We start from the raw sequence: 21,983 nt of genomic DNA on the forward strand, positions 1-21,983 counted from the left end.
TTGCCGATCTAGATTAAGAGGACATCAGGTACTAATTTAAGTGTGATCAAAATTATTACAATCAGATAAAGGATGCAGAATCTGGTGGTCTCAAATCAAAGGATAAGAAATAAAAGAGATCATAGGAAAAGTCATAATCTCAAATGGCTGGATTTTAGTAGCATCTCTTGCGTAGCCAAGTTTTGTACGGGCTCCATACTGTTTCACCCTTTAGAAAGAGCCCCCAAGCCTAATATATAACTAAGGATCACTTAGATCAGAGATGCACAGACAAAATTTATGAATTTACTTGCTTCATAGTAGAATGCAAATCCAGAATCCAGACATTCTAGTGTAAAAGTAAGAAAGAGATACAGGAACATAGCAGACTTCATCAAATTGCAGCTTTTTCATGTCCACATATGCAGAATGAAGTCTTAAATGTTGAATGGACCATTATTTTTTCCCACTTATTTATAATAAAAAATAAAAGCTTTAGAGTCAATGCAAGAAAATGCATGCTGTATCATGCCAGATAACCTTATAAGCGATTTTCTTCAACTGTCTGATTTAAAAGTTATACATCTTTGGCTTTAGCAAGGTTCATTTTCATCACCATAAATACTTCAGGAACAGACTGACCCCAACCTGCAGCCAGGTGACAGCTGCTTCAAAAAGTCTAATCTGCTTATTGACAAAAAAACAGAAAGGAAATAAATGGATGATTGCTATTGATTCCCATGATAGCTCTACACAGACCCAGTAACTCCTCTGGATTAGTATAGACAGAAGCCAATTAGTTTTATTTCATATGTAAATAGAGCATAAAGAGGTACAAAAAATAATTCATTGGATTGCTTTATCCTAAAGCAGAAGGCACACATTTTGAAAGTCACTTCAAACACAGTTCTTGCTTATGGAGCTCTCTCTTTCTCTTAGGCAGGAATTTTTAAAATAAATTCAAACTCATCCAGCTGTGTATATTCAAGAACTACCAAAAAGTCACAAGGCACAGTAAGTTTCAGCTGTTCTCCTCTCTCCAGTGTTATCAATAACACATAATGAGTTAGTTCCTATATCATCACAGCTGTGCAGGCCAGAGCTAACTTGGCTAAATTAACTATTCTAGTATAGTTCAGTCAGGAGCTTGCTCTACTTTAGATAATGCACTCTTCAAGTCAAATAAAAAATAGGAGCATATGCTCTCTATTATCATTAATATGCAGTCCTCTCTGTCTTCTTTCACAGAGTTCCTGTGAAATCATCTAATGGTATTGTCCCTTGGCCAGATTAAAGAAAAACACAAAAAACTCCTAAGAGCAATCAAAATCACTCAAAACTAAGGCTATAACAACACTCTATGCTTAAACCATAACTAGTAAAACTCCCTCTCGTATCAATAAGCCTTAATTCCAAAAGAGGAGAAAACAACATTGGCCTCTGAGAAAAATTAACCATGGAGTCAGAGTTTGCAATTTTCTTCTTCACCTTCCCCCTTTCAGGAAATTCAGAATTCGAAATAATCACTGGTCATATTTTCATGTACAGATTACCTCCAAAATATATTCTGCAGAGTGCCTTTTCTTTATGGGTGATAATAACTGGAAGACTATTCTGTATTCTGGCACACTTTAAAATGAATGTAAAATGAAAAACAATGGTGATCTCAGTTGCTAAAGGGAGATTTGCACATCCTCCACAATTTCAATTACCCACAACAGTATTCCACACAGTTTGTAAAGCTCTTTCAAAATTGCTTAGTCCTGCCATTTAGTATCATTTTCTACTAAGGATGAGTGCCTGAGCTGTCAGAGACTATGTTTTCTTAATCTAAAACACAACATTCAATGTTGTTTTCTTAACTGTGTATTTGGAATCTGGAAATTCTCCAAAGCCCATCCCGTGTACAAAAGAAGCCTTGGCATCTAAATATGGGGAGTTCATACATACAACTACTTTCAGTTGATGTCAGCAATAAACATCTAGAGATATATAAAAGGAGAGTGAAAAGCGAAGTGGGATTGTATCATAATTTGGGATAAAGACAAAACTCGAAAAGAATAATTAAAATAATTTCACTATAATAAACCAAGTAAGCATTTACTATTGAAATCCTCTTTTTAAAACATTTTTAGCATCTAGACATCTTGACTAAAGAGTTGGAAGAGACCTGTGAACTTATCTGGCTCAACTTCCTTTCCAATTTCATTCTTGAGAATAAAATAAATACTGTACATCTAATTTGGATTAAATTAGATGTTAAATCCAATCGATTTGCAAAACAAAGAATTTCATCTGCAGTTTTGAGACTACAAACTTTTGTCTCTGCTTAGAGACCCAGAACTATGAACTCTTCCCAAGTTCCATACATACAATGAAGTATCTCACGGATATAGCATATAATAATGATCTACCAAGTCGTATAAACTGCTGAAAATAAGTGGGAAAAACAACTGCCATTCATTGTTTCTGCATCCGAAGACTGCTAGGCCAGACTTGGACATATACACAGCTGAACACACACTTCCTGGTTATGTGCAATCTGTACAGATAGACCAGCTTTACAGGCCTGACCACAGAGATTAATAGCTTTAGCCAAATAATGTGGTAACCATGTGAACCTGGGCTGCTCCAGCTTGTTTGTGAATCTCTCAGCAAGGCTCAACATGCCGTTATCTGCATCTTGTTGCCAGGAAACACAACATCGCTTCGGAATACAAGGAAAACCAGGTTGCAATGACCACAGGTCAACTTCCCAAAAGCCTAATTTTTGACACTTAGCTATCTACAATCTTATATTTCTTACTGTTGTCTATGGAGAACTTCACTTTACTAGTAATTAACTGTTAAAATTTTTTTGCTATTTTTATCAGAGCAGGACCACTTACTACCATTAACAATGTAGCAGCAGAATTAGTAATTACAATAATTCACTGACACTTTTGCTCTTAAGTGTCAAATAAATATTAGTTTACTTCATTAAAACAGATTTGGAAATCAAGCACTCACTGCAACTACTTTGTAAATTATCCAACACTGTATGCCTATAGGCCTATAGCTTTATCTAATTTTTCAGCCAAGTAATTTTACCAGAGAATAAAATACCTGATCTAAGAGAGTTCTTGGATTTTCTGATATCAAAATACCTGTCTTGCTTTGCTCATGGTAACAGAATGTAATGCGCTGGACAATAGTCCTGCTAGTTTCTTCCTGACCAATTCAAACAGATAGAAACTTAATGTACCAAGATGCTGAAGTACTCAGCAGACTGGAAATTTGCTTCATAAGAGTGAAGTGGGAGGCCACTGTTCTGCAGTTTTGCAATATGGAGATGGAAGGATTACAGTGGCTTTGAGAATATGTAAAATTAATTACCCTTGACATACCAATTAGAATTGCTAGCTCATGGGCAACAGAGATTTTGGACAATACCTTATTAAAAAAAAGATTTTTAAGATAAAATGGAAAACATTTTTCTCTCTTCCAATGCTGGCTTAAAAAAAAAAAAAAAAAAGAAGAAAGTTAAATGTACTTAGCTTTATTGCAGGATCTAAGAATTTTGCTACCCAAGCAAGATAGAATCTTGAAAACCTAGTATTAATAAATGTATTGTCTTGATAACATCTTGATTTTCCTGATCAGGAAAGCTACATTCTTAGTATTATCTTACTTTTATCCCAAGGGGCTTCTATATTACAATGCCTTAAACTTGGGCCTTATATTGTTTCTCATTTTATCCCATGCATCCCTTTTGAAACAAATGATGCAAAGTTCTAGTCTCATGATAATTAAGTTGCTAAAAAGACACACAGATCTGTGTACTATACAACTTACATAATGCAATATCAAAAGAAAACCACTTACCTAATACTAAAAGGGAACAAATTAAAAAACAAAACCAAAAACCTGGTTTCTACAATACCAACAATGCCCTGGCACTATGTTAGAACACAGAAGGTTAACATCAAGACTAACAAAATTAGACAACTTGGAACGTTTACTGACACCATTTGATTGCTGGCTCTCCAGACACTTGGGTTAGTGTAACCCAACTTATCTGTGAACAAAGATGACTCTTAAGAAAGTTTTCTCTCACACTTGTGGGTTAGGATTCTCAGCATATTTTTCCTTTCTATGGGTCATGCCTCTCAGTACTGTATCAGGCCATTCATTATCTGTGAAGCTGTCAGGTTGCCCTCATTGTCTCCCAAGTCAGGTAGCATGGACAGATGTGTTCTTCTTCCCTCATAGAATTTTAATCCTTTCTCTTGGTCATAGACAAATAGCTAGTAACATCATATACTTTAACTCCTATACTACAGGAGAAACAAATTTGAAATGTAAAGATTAATGCTTACTACACAACCATTTTTACACTAGCAACTTCACACATGGCAACTACCATTTCTTTCAATTTATATTCAATTAAGTAAGAATTCAGATGTGGAAATTTCAGTTCCCTATCAGTGAATTTGCACTAAAAGAACTGAATTATTTACATACATGTCTTGCATACAAAAACTTGAGGATAACTGTTTTTTATGTAAATGGTAAATCAACATATCTACTAACATAAAATTTCCCTGTAAATCAACATATCTATTAACATAAAATTTCCCTTCAACTCACTGCTCAGGTCTAAGAAAACAGCCTGAATTGTAGAACAATTTTCTCTACAAGGTAAACAGAATAATAAACTTAAAGGTAGAAAGACTTAAGGAAACTTAAAAAAGAAAAAAAAAATTAATGTTTGGGCATGATTCAGAAGTTTGGGAAGAAGCTCACAGAAAAACCATACCATTCAAAATGGAAAGAGGGACACAGATATCTCCAAATGATACTATTTTCCTTTAAAAAACTAGCAGCTACTCAACATGCAAAACTTTAAAATTAGATAAATTTGGTATTCATTATTTGTGCTACAGTAAGATTAACCTTGGATTTTCTTTCAAAAGCAAGCTCTTTTGTGTGATTAAAACAGTATCTGATTCACAACATTCAATGTATATGCAACTTCTCTGGCACACACATACTGTACAGAGTGACATATGGATTGTTCAAATCATAAAACTTCATAATCTGGTTAGGTGAGTACTCTGCATTAAACCAACATGAAAAACCAGGTTAGCATACAGCTGAAAGAGTAACAGTAAAGAAAAGAATAAAACCTGTTAGGTTACTACTGAAAGAAACTACCCTACTAATAAGCATTTAGCCTCTTGACCTTCTCTATAGGATTTAACAATAGTTTTAAAGTAGTTATAAATACATACCCATACTTCATTCTCATTCTGTCATTCTCTGGGTTACAGTAAAATCTTTCCAAGTGCTCCTGGGAATCAGTGGATACACTCTGCCACTTTTGAGTAGTTGTCCTCTTGATCTGCCAATGATATGGCAAGACCGTGTGGTGCTTCAAACAATCCCTGCCATAAATACAAGTGCCTTGCAAAAAGTCCATGCAAATTTCAATTCCATTCTCTTGGTGAGTGTGGTACTGTAGCTGGTTCACCAGCTCAAACACAAGGTCAAGGGAAGCCTCTTCACTTTTGTCCTGAAAAAGCTCGGTACTCAACTTATCACTGGTGTCCAAAATGTACTGGATTGTAAAATTGTTGTCTTGGAAAACCCCTGGAATGTAATCCATGACTTTGTCTATGCAGTCAGGACTAGTAGGAACATCACTTGAAACGGGGTGCAAAAGGTCAGTCTGGAAGTGCCCTGCTGTAGAATCTGCCACCGTCCCACCGATAGCTTCCGGTGGAAAGCTGTGATCCTGGATTGGAACCACTTGTTCTGGAGTATCAGTGGAAGGATGAGCTTCTGGTATTTGGCCCCCAACATTTGTCCCATCAGGAATCAGGACAGACATACTGTTTTCCGCTGGTGGACATGATGGATTGATTTCCAGGGGTTTTTTCACAATAGGTTCATGTAAGCTGCTCTCATCTGCACTCTGGTTTCTAGATCTAAAAACGCCATCAAGTGAGCCAGATTCTAGCAAAGTATTTAAAATTGGCCTCAAAGACCTCAGGGTTCCGGTTCCCAATCTCTTCTGTTCCTTTTTCTTAAAACAAGTCTTCAATGGAGTGATCTTCTCAGAGAGTCTCATTTGGCATGAAAAGTCATCAGGAGGAGAGGGAGGCTGCACTACACAGTCTGGCTCAGGTTCGGTGGTTTCCATTTCCATGGTGTGGATGAGCTCCAATTGCTCCTCAGAGTCTAAAAATCCTACCAGGAAAGAAAAGAAGATGATCATTTGCAAGCTGACAACAACTGGATCCCATTCATTCATCAAAATGTTTTGTTTTAGTCTGTGACTAAGTCCCTGAAGTCACTCCTCTTATACCATATTTCATCTTTATGGGTCAATTTTAAATTTTAATGAGAAATTAAGGTTCCAAAGCAGCCAAGGCTATTCAAAAGCCCATAGCAGGTAAAGGTAAAGAGATAGTATCTTCTAATAGACTCTTGACATTTATTTGTGGACAATATATGATTGGTAATTCTGCTGGAGTATCAGTTTTTACTGTAAGTCTAGGGTGGGGTTGGGGGGTGAGGTGTAGAAATAAGTGTGGCTAACTGATGACAGCAGGGAAACCACAACTTCTCTGGTTTGTGGTTCTCTTCACAGTTGTTTATCACCTATCTCATGAGGTGACAAAACGGTTTCTTTGTAAAAAAAAAAAAAAAAAAAAAAAAAAAGTTCACCAAATTAAAGATTAACTTCAAAGTTAAACAGTGAGTGAATTTAAAGCATGAGGATCTACCCAGGAAACAGGGGCTGTCAATGGAAATGTTATGTGGGAGAAAGCCAGGAGCATGTTGAAGCACTTCTAAGTTCAAATATATTCCTGAAGGATGTTAAGGGTCTACTTTTACAATTTCCAAAACATTACCACTATTGGAGAAGGAATGCCAGTTGCTTGTTTAGCAACAGAAGCTACATCAGCAGCAACCACTATAGGCTGTTTTAGAGACCAAACACAACTTCTTAATTGCAAAAGGGCCTCCTTGTCCTTGTCTTCAGAAATGACACATACATGACTTTATCTATTAAAGCAAATGAAGCCATATTATAGAAAAATAATGCGAGAATATAAAACACACACACCAAATGTCAGCTTCCTAATGAGCTACTCAAACTAAAAAGGTGCTCTCTTCAAAGAATCAGACCCCTTGAAAAAAATTAGAACTTAAAGTCAAAAGCAAACTCTGTAAAATGACAAATATCGTCTCCTCCTTAGCACAGCAGGAGGTGGAAAAGAGCTGGTGATAAGCAATCTTCTCTCTCTCTCTCTCTCTCTCTCTCTCTCTCTCGGCCAACAGACTAAAAGAAAAAGAGATCATTGATGCAAGGGTCCGTGGCTTCATCAAATACTCATCCCAGGTGACCAGTACTATGCCTAGCACAATGCACACAGGTGCTCCATAATATTTTTTAACTGAATAACTGAAGAAAAAGCACCTGTTAAAAATCTAGTTCTGTTAGCCTTTATAGGTCAACAATAACAAAATTATAAAACTGAGTCCCCAGAAAAATGAATATTAAAGATCTAACTGGAAACATTCATAAATCTATGTATAAAAAGTTCATAATGATCAAACTCAAAGAAAGCACAGTACAGCTAACCCTTGAACAAGGCGGGTGGGAGGAAGAGGCGGTTCATGGAACCCACCCCTGGAAAAATCCATCCATAACTTTTTGAGTCCCGAACTTAACTACTAGCAGCCTACCGTTAACCAATAATAAACAGCCGATTAACACAAATTTTGTGTTACATGTGTTATTGTACTGTATTCTCACAACAAAGCTACAGGAAAGGTTGAGAAAATCACAAAGAAGAGAAAACACATTTACAGTAGTACACAAAATCCACATACAGGTGGACCCGGAAAGTTCCAACCTGTTTTTTAGCGTTCAACTGTATAGAGCCAGGTGTTAGGGCACACGGTAAGTACAAAAGGAAAAGGCAGAAAAAGAGTTCGGTGTGAGCTGGCATTGTTAGGGAAGGAGGGACTTGACATAAGACACAAATCAACTGGAAAGCCGCCAAGCCAGGCGTTATTATTCATCACTCGGCGCTCTTGCCTCAAGGCACAATTGGCACAGATTGTGGTATTCCCTCTCCACCCCACTAAACCCGCCTGTGCCTTCCCCTCGCGTGCGTGCGCGCGCGCACACAGACACGCGCGCGCGCATGCACGCACACACACACACACACGCACACACACACACACGCACACACACACACACACACACACACACACACACACACGCCACTCCTACCACATCCACCCAAGGCAAAACAGACACTGAACCAATTTTATTTATAGAGGTGTACACACACACACACGGTAACTTTTCCTGTTATTGCCCTCCGTCAAACTGGGAAATAAAACTGAGGAAGAGGCGGAGAACTGAAGTGGATGGAGTGGGGAAGTCACTAGAACCCAGTTCCTCAATTAGTTTGCATAACAGAAAAATAAAGATTGGAAGGACACTTCCTCCGGTCCCCCCGCTGCAGGCGACCTACCGCTCCACCCCTCACCTCGTGATCTCACTCCCGGCCCCCAGCGCAGTGCACCGAAACAGCCCGCTGCAAACTCAGGACTCTTCCCCCGCGCAGCCACTGCGCGACACCCGGACGCCGAGCCCGGGTCCGAGAGACGCCTCCTGCCGGCCGCGGCGGTTTCCGCAGCGCCGCCCCCGGGGCCGCGCCAACTCCGCGCAGCGCCACTGAGGCGCCGCCCGGCTCGGCCAATTCCCGGCGTTCCGGAGCATCGCACCCTCGCCTTCCCCGCGGCAGGCTCCGGAGCGCCCCCAAAACCTCCCCGCAGCCTCGTCCCAACCAGCGACCCCCGCCCAGGCTTCCCCCAATCCCAGAAGCCCCTCAGGGCGCCGTCCACACTTAATTGCTTGCTCGCCTCCTCAACCGACCTTCCTGCGAGGATCGTCCTGCGAGTCTCGGAGGCTCGCAGAAATGAGCCGAGAAGAGCGGGGAGAAGGCGGTCGGCGCTACTCGAGGTGGCGGGGAGGAAGGCGAGGACTCCTGTGCCTTCAAAGTTGATCTGAAAACAGCCTGCAAACTTCTGGGCTGCCGCCGGAACGCGGGTCTGCCGAAAGGCTCCCCGCAGCTGCCGTGCCCTGCCCCTCAATCTGCGAAGTGCTTCTCACTTCGCCTCAGAGCGCTCGGGGTCCGCCCGGTGGGGGAGGCCGCATAGACGTGCCCCCGCGCCCACCCAGACCAAGTGGGATTGGGGAGACGCCGGCGACCCTGACTAAACCCTTCAGTGTCTTCCTCAGATTTATACACCTGCCCGAGGCCGTAAGTGATTAAGAAGTGTACACCAATCCCATCCCGGTACTGACGGGATCCGAGTGAATTTGGTAGAAAAAGGCACAGTCTAAACATCAATCACACCTAGATCCGTGAGAGGCTGCGAGGCCGGAGACCCCCGTCCTCGCCCACCATCCCAGCTAAGGTTTCTCGTCGGCTCCTCAGAGCCCACCCGGAGCCCTTTACCTGATCGCGCTGCCTGAGAGAACGGACCGCAGGAGCCGAGTCGCCTCACCGCCGGCTCGCCGGCAGCGTCCGCGCGGGAGGATCGGCGCGCAGGGCAGGCTTAGACGTCTAAGGGTCGCAGGCCGGAGACGCGACAAGCAGCGCACTGGCCATTCCGCCACCGGGAGTGCAGAAAGCTGCAACCGCACTCCCGATCCAGCTCGCTCGCCTGTCACCCCGAGCTCTGCTTTAAAGTGGCTTCCGGTCGCCTCCTCTCTGCTGCCCCGTCGCGGAGGCGGAGCCTGGGCAGCGGGGGAGAGGGGTGGGGTGAGAGGGCCGGGCGCTCAGTGGGTGCCGGGAAGGAGGCCCGCCCCGCGTGCGCGTGCGCGCTCTCTGGCAGGGAGGCGCGCGAGGGGTGCCTGCGGCGGCCGCGTGCTCCCGCGAGGGGGCGTGTCCTTCCGCGGCCAGCTGGGTCCCTGAGTGTCCAGATCCACGCGCGGGCTGGAGAGCGCGCCCGGCTGTGAAGAGGGTAAGTGTGCGCCCCGTGAGGCAGGCTCTACCTGACTGCAGACACGTGAAGGGTCACGGCGTTCCGAGGAAACCCGAGCACCCGAGAGGATGTGAAACGGAACGAGCGGTTTCTGTACAGTAGGCTTTATTTGCCTCCTCGTAAGACGCCTCCTGCCCTTGACGCCGCTGGACCCCGAGAGGAGACAAACGGCTGCTACTGCCACTGTGGCCAGACGGGGTCGCCCTCCGCATACCTGACGGTCCGGCCCAGCAGCGCACCCCGGCCAGTAGCCTACCCGACGCGGTCGGTCGTGGGCACTCCTCCGTTTCACGGGAAACGTAGGCAGCGTAACAGAAGGGAAACCTACCTTTGGGGTTTTGACAGTAAGAGCGAGGGTATGTGCTTGAAAGCCCTTAAACACCGTAGTGAATAATTTATTCATTCAGCAAATGTTTGCTCAGTGTCTATTGTGTGTGTAACTAGGATTAGGCTACATACAGCCTTGATCAGCTCAGACGCCATGCCTGTCTTCGTGGAACTTGCAGAGTACCATACACTCATCTTTAGTATATACATTGCATTGTGACTTTGCTATAGTTTCTGGACCATAAAATGGCTTGGATGGTAAGCCTCTTCCTATATTGAACAGCCTTTCAGTGGTAGAGGAAGAAACACTACGTTCAATTCATGTAATCTCTACATATTGGAGGAGAAAGGCCCTTTTCTTTTCCTAAAAGTTAATTATGGCTATATCCCCAACAGCTGGCAGAGAGAAGGGACCACAGCTTGCAAAGCTGTGCTCTCTGCCTGAGATCTAAACTGACTGAATTCCATAATTCGGAGACTTTCTGGGTTGAAAAAGAAGTCAACTATGACCTTACAAAACATGAAAGCCTATCAAAGCAGGAGCTAAGCAGCAGTAGTAATAGGAGTAACTGTTTCAAGCTTTCTTAAACTATTCTATACCAGACTGGGTGACACACCAGCAAAGAATGGATTAAGGGTAGTACCTCCCCAGCAGGCGTATTTCACATTGCATCAAGTCATGGCCATTCAACTAAGGTAGGATTGATATGGACAGAATTCAGAGGCTAATAGGTGAAATAGAATGCAAGTCTTTGCATCATGCTTACTAATGTGTCATTGGCCAAAGCAAGTCATATGACCAAACTCAGACTCTGTGTAGGAGGGGCCCATAAGAGGCCAGGAATATGAGAAGGTGTGGTTCATTTGAGGGGGGGGGGTCACTTAGATTAAGGACAGACCACCTTAATCCAGGGATTAATAGTTAAACATTACTTCCAGAGTGTAGCCCTTTGGAATTCCAATTTGAAGTCTTTCTTCCTCAGGCCCTGAACTCAAATCTTTCACCTTCCATTCCCTACCCACTTCCCCTGAGGCAGTTGAAAATTCTAGCTAGTTCTCAGCCTCTACTACTTTCAGAACATCAATCGCCCCACAGAGAAAAATGGCACCAGGTTCTTGACTCACCACTCTTGGATCTAGGTTCCTCAGACTGTTAAAGGTTTACTACTCCAGAAGAGGTATTTTCCACAAGGTCCACCCCAAACGTGATCCCTGGAAGATAATGGGATAAAGAAGGTCCTCCTACAGAACAAAATCAGGAACTGACAGATTAAATGGCCAAGGGCATAGATTTCTTGCTAGTTACCTAACAAGATACGTGATGTTGTGTGTACCAGTGCTCACTGTGTGTTTCCCATTTTCCCCTTTTCTGATGAGACTTTTACCACCATCCTGTACCTTGTCTATCCACCGTTACTTATTAGGAGTACGAGGCAAATAACTTTTCTTTAAAAGTTGGTTCCCAGAGCATGAAGAGTCACACAATGGGAGTATTCCATATCATTGGAACTTCTGGATCCTGGACTGTGAGCTCATTACAATAACTGGATGAAACTTTGAGATTGTTTCTCTTAGGGAGGGGATAAGTATATTCCTTATATGAGAAGAGGGTTAGCAGATACTAATGATTGCCCCTTCCTTATCAGAAAGAGCCTGATACTTTTTAGAGGGAGGGGGAGGGCTAGCAATGTGGCTAGCCAAAAAACTCATTTTCCTAGATTTCATACTCTTATGAGTGGCCATGGCATATAATTCTAGACACATGGTGAAGATTTCTAGAAAACCACTTCTTCCTTAACATATATAGACACCCCTTCCATTTCTTCTTTTCTTCTTTCTCCTATAACACAATGTAAGGATGGAGATGGAGCCTCATGACAAAAATGAAAGTGAACATGATGTGGGAAATATAAAGAAGAGATCCCCAAGATAAGGATTCTGGAGCAGAAAGGTAGGAATCTGAATCATTCATGATATCTTGAAGCTGCAGCAGCAGTCCTAGACTGGCTACCCCTGAACTCATTGTAACCCCAATTTGGTTAGACTGTTTTCTGTTATGTGCAGCTAAACATGTTCTTAGCTAATACATAAACTATGATAAGTTACCTTCTAACTAGTCTTCTTGCTTGGAAGCTCTATCAATTAGATAGCAACATGACCTTATGTCAGAAATATAAGCTGTCACAAAGTAATACATCAACTCCTATAACATTCCCTGCCAGTTTCACAGGTATACCAAATTGTATAATTAAGAAATAGGTTTATTAAAGAAAAAATAGAAAGTAGAGAGGAGACAAGAATACCCATAGTTGAACCTTCTAAAGTCCTATTTTAACATTTTGCTGTGGTCTGTTTTATTCAAAGGTTTTTTTTTTTCTATCATTATTATTGTATTTTCGTATTTTTAACACTATAAATAGCTTTCCATGTTAACACAATCTTTTGAATGAATAGCCATTTAATAGTGTGTAACTATAACAAGTTTTACTTTACTGGGTCCTTGTCATAGAACTTGTCAATTCACTTTTTTTAAAAAAATCATTTATTCACTGAGTATCTACCACATTCAAGTCACTGGATTAAATATTGTAAGTAAACATACATGAATAAGTGGCTCCTCTCAAATATTCTTCAAAACTACAAAAGAAACCTATACATGCAACATATAGGGTATAGGTAGGTGTACACTTTTTATTTACATATGGCCCTATATATGGCCCTAAGACATTTAATTCTTTTTAAATATATTTATAGGATTGAAACGTTCTAATTCCTTTCTGTGTATTCCTTTTGTCGCTAATTTCTGTTACCCGTGTCCACTGGATTTGCCTTGGCATGGCTGATCAATTCAGTAGAGCACTTCCAGTGAACAATTTATTCATCCAAAAGCCAAGACTACTTACTGGAAATTTCAGGTGACCCAAGGCCTCCCATTTTTTCCCTCCCATTTTTATTAACATAAGACATGCTATAAAGTATAAGTAACAGTATCTGTTGCTTTCTGTTTTCACAATTATTAGTAATAGTTAATTCCCCAACATCCTTATGGTAGAAAGATAATCATTTCTGGTTATCACACCGAGAAGGAAACAGTGACTAATGTGACTCAGCACAGTGAAAGACTCGAGATTTGAAAAGAGGCCTTAGCTCTTAGCAATGCTATACTGAGATTACATGGAGAACACAACCAACTTGCATAAATGGCAGACTGACAATTCCTTATCTGTGAGTGCTAAGTCCAGGCTATAATGTTTTCTGACTATGTATATAAAGACAACTTATTATTTAACTTAAATGAAATTCATATGTGAATGTATCTAATATAGTCAAAGTGAAAGAAAAGTCGAACTTCTTATCTAGACAAAAGAATTACTATTGTTTTTAAACATACAATCTATTATTGAAAATTGTGTTTTGATGTTCTTATTAATGGGTCAGCCCCTGGAACTTACCTAACTTCCCTTTGAGGGGGTGCTGCACGCTTGGCATTCTAGAACAAGAAAAGTTTTGGGCTGAAATTTATTTACGTCAAGTGGGTTTAAAAAAAATTTTTTTTAACGTTTATTTATTTTTGAGACAGAGAATGAATGAGAGAGAGTCAGAGTGAGGGAGACACAGAATCCGAAACAGGCTCCAGGCTCTGAGCTGTCAGCACAGAGCCCGACGCGGGGCTCGAACTCACGGGCCGCGAGATCATGACCTGAGCCGAAGTCGGACACTTAACCGACTGAGCCACCCAGGCGCCCCTCAGGTGGGTTTTAAATATGGTGTTGATGCACAAAGATTGGAAAATGCTGCTAGAGGATATGTCAGAGAAACTAAAGGTGTAGGGAATTTAATCAGCATGAAATAAGGGTGAATTAATTCAAAGCTCAGAGGTAGGTTGGTTTAGAGCCAGACATGAGCGTGCTGTGATAAATGTGAACTTAAGATTCATATTTTCATAAAGTGATAAAATATTAACCTTAAGGACTATTTCCAAATTTTAAAAATATTTCTCCTTTGTAATCTCTTTCTTGAGATTCACTTTTCTCCACCTCTGCTGAGGCAGTAAGGTACCTCTGTCTGGGAACGGTGAAGATACAAGGCCTAGAGAAAATTAAGCATAAAATAGGAATAGCCTGAGTTCTAAAATGTTTATGCCAGATCACAAACTATTCTGTTTATCTAAGATTTGCATTTGTCAACTGCCTAATCATCTGCTCAACTGTTCTTCTTACAGGATGCATGACAATCAAGTGTGCTCTTCAATCCCCTTCAAGTTTTGGACCTGTTGTGTAATTCCTACAGCACATAATCAAAGTGCTATTTGATCTAACTGGTTTGGGGTCTATATATAATGATCCCCTTGGAGGAGTCCCCAGATGTTTTCCAAATCATTCATTCCGTTGATTCAGTACAATTTATTGGGTGTGTGTGTGCCAGGTACTAGTTATGCAATGATGACTAAGATAGTCCCTATTCTCTGTCAGCTTCTTATAGTAAAGTCTGTGAACTGACCACACAGATGACCTGCAGAAGTCTGCTGCAGATTCTCCTGCCCTATTCCAGACCTCCTGAACCCAAATCTCAGAGGCAAGGGATTCTGCACTTTGAAGATGTTCCCTAGGTACTGTTGCTTTAGGAGTTCATAATCTTTTAAAACACTTGAGATAGTGGGAGATCGGGAGGGGACAGAGACTTGGGGGGAGGGAAAGTATGGCCAAATAGGAAAACAAACAAATACACTACGGTGTGGTAAGTGCTAAAATAGAGGTATACAGGCAAAGCGCTGAGAATATATGAGGAGGAGTTAAGCCTAACTGCATAATGTCAGAGGAGAGAATTGCCAACAGGAGATTTCTTAAAGTACCTAGAATTATTATTCTTTAGCATGTTAAGAAACTCACTTGTCTACTTGGAGTACAACTAAAAAAACGCAATTACTTTTTGAAAATGAATTCCCAATTAAAGATGATCTTGAAAATCATGTTCAGAGATCCATCTGAGTTAACAGCATTTCTACTTGTAGGAGTTTATCTTAAGGATATAATTAGGGTGGGGCATCTGGGAGGCTCAGTTGGTTAAGTGTCCAACTCTTGATTTCTGCTTAGGTCATGATCTCACAGTTCATGAGATTGAGGCCTATGTCAGGCTCCATGCTGACAGTGCAAAGCCTGCTTGGGATTCTCTCTCTCTCTCTCTCTCTCTCTCTCTCTCTCTCTCCTCCTCCCCCCACCATGTGCACTCTCTCTCTGCTCCTCCCCCACGTGCGCGCTCTCAGAAAATAAATAAACTTTAGGGGGAAGGAAAAGGCTATAATTAGGGTATAAGCACAGGCTTGGTTACAAAGCTGTTCCCTGCAAATAAATCGTGCCCAAGTGCTCATTTTCATCAAGTCCCAGAATCAGTTCTCTGTGGGACAACTTTCCTGTCCCCACTCATACTATTGTGAGGCCGTGATAGTTTCCTTTTCTGCTCTTCAGACTCTACAAAGCCAATACACAAGATTTTGTTTAGTAACAAAAATGGAATTTAGGAATTTAATTCATCAGGAGCCCTGGCTAGCCACATTGGGCAGTATCGTGTACACAGTATCAGTTTTCACGTTGATGTCTAAACTTCAAAAATGGTGATTTGGCACACTGGCACACTAGCCATTCATTGAGGAAAGATGGTTTTCATGCCTACCTGCCTTTTGTTTGGACTCTCCCACTAGGCAGATGTCTCCTGGACATAGGTTTTCAGTTTGGCCTATACATGAGAATTACTTGAGCCACTTTAAAAATGAACATCACTAGTCTCTACACAAGACCAGTCAAATCAGAATCTCTCAGGTGGGGCTTGTGCTTGTGAACAGGAACTATATTTATTTATTTTTTTCCTAATTCCCAGGAAAACACTTGACATAATCAGATAGTTATGACCCCAACTCATTCATTCATTTGTTTATTCATTGCCAAACACTTGAGCATGTGTTCTAGGCACTTTTAAGTGCTAGGGACAGAGCAGAGAATAAAATGGTCAACTCTTATCAACATTCTAATGGGAAGAAATAGACAAGTAGTATCAGGTGATGATGAAAGCTCTAAAAATAAGACACGGTAAGGGTATACAACCACATAATTTATCAAATAAAAACACTTTGAGAATAATTATTTATAATTATGCCAAGATAATGCAGATGAAACCAGGACTGCCCTGGATAAACTGAGATACATAGTCATTCTGGCTAAGGTATTAAAAAGCTATAAGGGAATGAGGTGCTTTTTAAAAATGATGTGCTGTGCAGGGAAGGCATTTCGTAAATGAAAACATTTAAGCAGAAGCCTGAGGGAGATACAGGAGCTGGCCATGAAAATATTAGAGTAAGAGCATTCCAGGTAAACAGAACAGCATATGCAGAGGCTCTGAGGTAGAGGTAAGCTTGGCATGCCAGAGGAAAATTACAGAAGCCAGTTTGATTGGAATGAACAAAATAGAGTTCTGTTGAAGAAGTCAAAGGAGTGGCCAGATTTCATACCTTTTAGGCCCATGGTAAGGACTTTGGATTCTACATTGACACAGAAAGCTATATAACTTACTACATAATTTACATTTTAAAAGGATAACTCTGGTTGCTGTCTGTAGAAGAACCTTGTAAGATGGCAGGAGTGAAAGCAGGAAGATCAGTTAATAGTCTAGAGAAGAGATTATTGTGGTTCAACAAGTGTGGTAACCATGATAGTGATAAGATGTGATTAGATTCTGGATATGTGTTGAGGGTAGAGCTGAGAGGATTTGCTATTGAATTAGGTATGGGTTATGGGGGAAACTGAAGACACAGGAATGACCCCTCACTTTGTAGCTTGAGCAGTTAGAAGAATGTAGTTGTCATTCATTGAGATGGTGCAGACTGTGGGAAGCAGACTTTTGAGAGCAAGGGGAAACAGTGTAGTTTTGGACATGTTAATATTGAGACATAATAGGGATGCTTGGGTGACTCAGTTGGTTAAGTGTCCGACTCTTGGTTTCAGCTCAGGTCATGATCTCACAGTTTGTGAGGTTGAGCCCTCCATTGGGCTCCATGCTGACAGAGCAGAACCTGCTTGGGATTCTCTCTCTCCCTCTCTCTCTGCCCCTCCCCTCCTCTCTCTTTAAATGCATAAATAAACAAACAAACATTAAAACAAAGATTGAGATACAATAGATATCGAAGTAGAGATGGTTACGAGGCAGTTGGATAATGAAGACTAGCGCTTAGGGGAGAAGCTACATTGCTTGCTACCATGTCTAAGAATATCCGCATTTCTAAACCTACAGAACAAACACACTGATTGCTTCATTTGACAAGGTTAATTAGGAGGGCTTAAAAATATATCTTTTTAAATAAGTACTGGGCTGTATTCTGCATTTGCAGAGGAAGGAGATTTATTTTCACAAAGCCTGGAAGTGAGGTGTTGTCCAGTGGTGATGTGTCCACTCGTTTCTCCAACAAAGGTAAACTCTAATTCCTATAAACCTAAGCTAACTTATAGTTCCTGTTACCCAACTTTGTCAGTGAAGATCCCACGCAGGGAAGCTGACTGAATAAGAAATTACTTTGAGGCTAAAGAAGTGAAACAGTTGACATTTACTTATATGTTCTATGGGTTTAGAGGGAAAGAATAGCCAACTCCAAGTCAAGCATATTAAAATATGAAAATTAAAAAGTCAGTGAAGGCTCATACAAGTTTCTAGTAATGTAAGCATACATCTCATTCTGAAGCAAAATCTTATATTATCAATTAGAGTTCCCATTATTTATTGACTACTTGCCTACAGACTCTAAAGAAGCAATTGTCTTTCTTTTTCAAATGTAAAACAGATGGAAATTTGCTGTATCAGGAAAATCTATATTAAGCAAAAGAAAATATTTCCAATATTATTTCCTATGTTATTTTGATTTCATCTCCTGCCTGAAACTCTTATTTTTCACTTTCTGAGGAGTTAGCTAAATTAGAAGTCAAGAGTCTGAATGACTTTTCTCAATAATAAGCATGTTTACACTGAAGCCAAAGTAACCTCTTGGTTTTAAAGTTTTGCCAAGTCACCAAAAAACAATGTTTCTTTGGTTAAAAATAAAGCTCTTTTGATGTGAAATCAATGAGACCATAAGAAAAAAGAAAACTGACTTTTTTTTTTTTTTTTTTTAAATCAGGCTTCAAAGTTAAAAACCAGGAAAGTTTAGCTGCATCACCAAAACTCTAGGTGCAGTCCTGTTGTTGGGCTATTTGCATAGATAAATGGCCCAGAAAAGGATTTGTTGATTGATGATCATTTTTATTCATTTATGGAATACCTGCTGTAAGTAGTTACTGGGCATGCAATGGTTAGCAAAACAGACAAAATCCCTGCCTTCATTTAGCATATGGAAGAAGACAAATTTTACTCAAATAGTTACTCAGATCAACATATAATTACAAACTTTAGTAAATGCTTTGAAGAAGAACAGGATGCCATGACAGAGACCAACTTAGGCTAGGGGAGCCAGGAAGGGCATCTTTGGTGAAGAAAGATTTGGCTGAGTTCTTTCTTAATTTTTTTTTTTAACATTTATTCATTTTTTGAGGGACAGAGAGAGAGCACAAGCAGGGGAGGGGCAGAGAGAGGGGGAGACACAGAATCCGAAGCAGGCTCCAGGCTCTGTCTGAGCTGTCAGCACAGAGCTTGATGCCGGGCTGGAACTCATGAAATGCAAGATCATGACCTGAGCCAAAGTTGGGCGCTTAACCAACTGAGCCACCCAGGCGCCCCCCATTTGGCTGAGTTCTGATGATTCAGCATTAACTAGATCAGAGGGAGATGGGCAGGGGCAGTTAACAATGATCAGGGGATGGGAACAGCAAGTGCAAAGCCAGAATTGTGAAGGTGTGGCATGCAGAAGAGAGCTCCTGGGTCTGGAAAGTAGAAAGTGAGAAGGAGAGTGGTTGGAGATAATCTAGAGATGTAGACTTTCAGGCCTAATTAAGGATTCTAAAGAAAAATAGGGGCGCCTGACTGGCTCAATTGGTACAGCATACAACTCTTGATCTCGGGGTTGTGAGTTCAAGACCCACACTGGGTATAGAGATTACTTAAAATCTTCAGGGGAATCTGGGTGGCTTAGTCAGTTAAGCATCCACCTTTGGCTCAGGTCATGATCTCACAGTTCATGAGTTTGAGCCACATGTTGGACTCTGTGCTGACAGCTCAGAGCCTGGAGCCTGCTTTGGATTCTTTGTCTGCCTCTTCTCTGCCCATCCCCCACTTACGCTCTGTCTCTCTCTCTCTCTCTCTCTCAAAAAAAAAATAAAGATTAAAAAATTTTTTTAAAGTATTTATAAAAAGAAGACAAAAATAGGCAGTCATTGAAATGTTTTAATTAGGAAAATGACATGACCATATTTTTATTTTTAAAAGTCAACTCTGGGGGTGCGCCTGGGTGGCTCAGCCAGTTAAGCATCTGACTTCAGCTCAGGTCATGATCTTGCAATCTGTGAGTTCAAGGCCCTCATCAGGCTCTGTGCTGACAGCTCAGAGCCTGGAGCCTGCTTCAGATTCTGTGTCTGTCTCTGTGATTCTCTCTTTCTGCCCCGCCCCCCCCCCCCCCCCCCCCCCCGCTCATTCTTGCTCTCTCTCTCTCTCTCTTTCTCAGTCTCAAAAATACATAAACATTTTAAGAAAAAAGTTTAAAAGTGAACTCTGGGGTAAAGTGAACTTTCACTTCCAGTAATAGATTTGGTAATTCAGGCTAATATTCTTACTGAGGAAATCCACGTAAGTTGGACAAAATATTTTAAAAATCATTCTAGGAGCTAACATGAAGAATGAACGTAACAAGATCTGAGAGAAAGAAACCCAGAGAGGTGAGAATATTTAGAGCCACTTTTCCCAAAGAGGTGGCGGAGAAGCTGAACCAAACTTTTGACAGATTAACAGGGGAAGGGGTATAAAAGTTGAAGTCTGAGGAAGGTCAAGGGGCGTGACAACACGCAATAAGTTGGGAACCAAAGGACTACATTGGCAGTAATTGTAAACTAGAAATAGACTATCCCTTCTAGCTTCAAATCCTCTCAGGTCCCTCGATTGGATTAAGGTGATCTAGGATTGCTAGTGACCTTAATCTTTCGCCAGAAGCAAATATAAACCCTCCTTGGCCAAAGATATTATTTTAGACCTCAAACTATTTTTACAGTTATCTAAATGCAATATCTGACATTCACTTAAAAATAATCAGATAAGCATTCACAAACTGATGGGATATGTCAAAGGACACAGAAGAATCCATGAGTTGATAAAAATATTCGAACAAAGGGCAAAGAGAGAAGGGAAAACTCTTCTTTACAGAGGAATGCCAGTTAATAATGTAGATGGATTGATAGCATTAAAAAATAATTTTGTAACCACCAGAATAGTAAGTGATAAGGAAATGCTTATTAATGGATGTTAACACCACTGGGTAAACAATTGGAAAATAGGATATCCACATAGTCTCCAAGTATCTTCTTATGTATTATTAATAACAAAAGGAAAGAGGTATTTTGACAGTAGAGAAGTCTGATACACACCACCTTAACGAAATGATCACACTTAAAACGACCATTAACTGACATTATATGCCTTCTGATATGGTGAACAGAGGAGGACAAACCATCATCAATGTATTATTCTTATAAAGTATATATACATAAATATGTTTTTTAATTTGGCAAGCATATACTGAAGTCTAATTGCAGAAAATTAGACTTGTTTTAGGAGCTGTGGAGAATAAGACCTAAGATAGTATAGTAATGTCTTCTTTAAATTCAAGTTTATAAGCTAGTTGGTAAGATAAGCCATCCAATGTAATTATATTACAAGAATTATTTTATTTGCCAAGATTTCAAAGATTTTTTTCAAATGCCTACCTGGTCATCCAAGACTCTAGCACTCTCCTGTATAAACTATTGTCAATTGTCAATAGAAACAGTTATAACTCTGAAAGTAGTGCTTTCATTAGGACAATTTGATTTGGAAATCTTTAATTTTGCCCACTGAGCTATATATAGGTCAATTTACTTCAACAAAATGTCAGAGTCTGTTATGCCTTGGGAACTTTATGGGCACTGGGCGTACATCTTCATAGTACTTTGCTAAAAGGCAAATCATCCCCTGGGAGATGTATCTTTTTAAACTGCTGGTAGTCATTTCAATTTTAGTTTAAGGACTTTCCATCTTGAGAGTAGATTTTGATTGGGATAGAGAACATGAGGGCATTTGAGCACCCAAGGCATAAAAAGAGAGGTTTTCTTTGAAACAATCGAGTGAAGAAAATGGATGATGATTTTCTGTTATTGTTAAGAAAGTATGGGAGAGTTGAGGGATTTAGTTGTGGAGTTCTTTTTTTTTTTTTTTTTTTTTTTTGCAGAGAAGAAGATTGGTTGGTTACGTGTTGGTTGGTTAAGGAGAGAGGTTAAAGAGTAAAACGGAGAGAAGAACATTACAGAAATTTAACCATACCTTGCCATAGCTACCTAGAACCTGTCTGGGGAGTAGGAGTAGGGCAGATGGAAGAAACCAGTTCTAGAACATCAATGTAGACTCTAAGCAAGAGAAAACAATCATACAAATCCAAATAATGGAACATTTTAAAGAACTCCTTA

The 21,983-nt window shown here is 40.6% G+C and overlaps 1 protein-coding gene and 1 long non-coding RNA gene across 3 annotated transcripts in view; one reads left to right on the plus strand and one right to left on the minus strand.

Annotated features, from left to right (window-relative positions):
- Positions 1–9,878, minus strand: part of LOC123611346 (TCDD inducible poly(ADP-ribose) polymerase) — a 30,276-nt gene extending 20,398 nt beyond the window's left edge. The window contains exons 1-2 of the mRNA XM_045503167.1: positions 9,507–9,878; positions 5,253–6,210 (exon numbers count right to left, since the gene is read on the minus strand). Coding sequence (XP_045359123.1) covers positions 5,253–6,169 — 917 coding nt within the window. The 5' untranslated portion in view covers positions 6,170–6,210; positions 9,507–9,878. The remainder of the gene's footprint in view (positions 1–5,252; positions 6,211–9,506) is intronic.
- A 5-nt stretch (positions 9,879–9,883) lies between these two features.
- Positions 9,884–15,345, plus strand: LOC123611347. Of its 2 annotated transcripts, none has more exons than XR_006718608.1 (4): positions 9,884–10,014; positions 12,220–12,313; positions 13,943–14,113; positions 14,585–15,345. It is a non-coding gene; the product is annotated as an uncharacterized LOC123611347 (long non-coding RNA). The 2 variants fall into 2 exon arrangements; XR_006718609.1 differs by lacking the exon at positions 14,585–15,345 and adding an exon at positions 13,215–13,277 and having other exon boundaries at positions 9,885–10,014; positions 13,943–13,976.
- The last annotated feature ends 6,638 nt before the right edge of the window (positions 15,346–21,983 follow it).

The sequence above is a fragment of the Leopardus geoffroyi genome, chromosome C2 (genome assembly GCF_018350155.1).
Source record: "Leopardus geoffroyi isolate Oge1 chromosome C2, O.geoffroyi_Oge1_pat1.0, whole genome shotgun sequence".
NCBI classification, from domain to species: Eukaryota; Metazoa; Chordata; class Mammalia; order Carnivora; family Felidae; genus Leopardus; species Leopardus geoffroyi.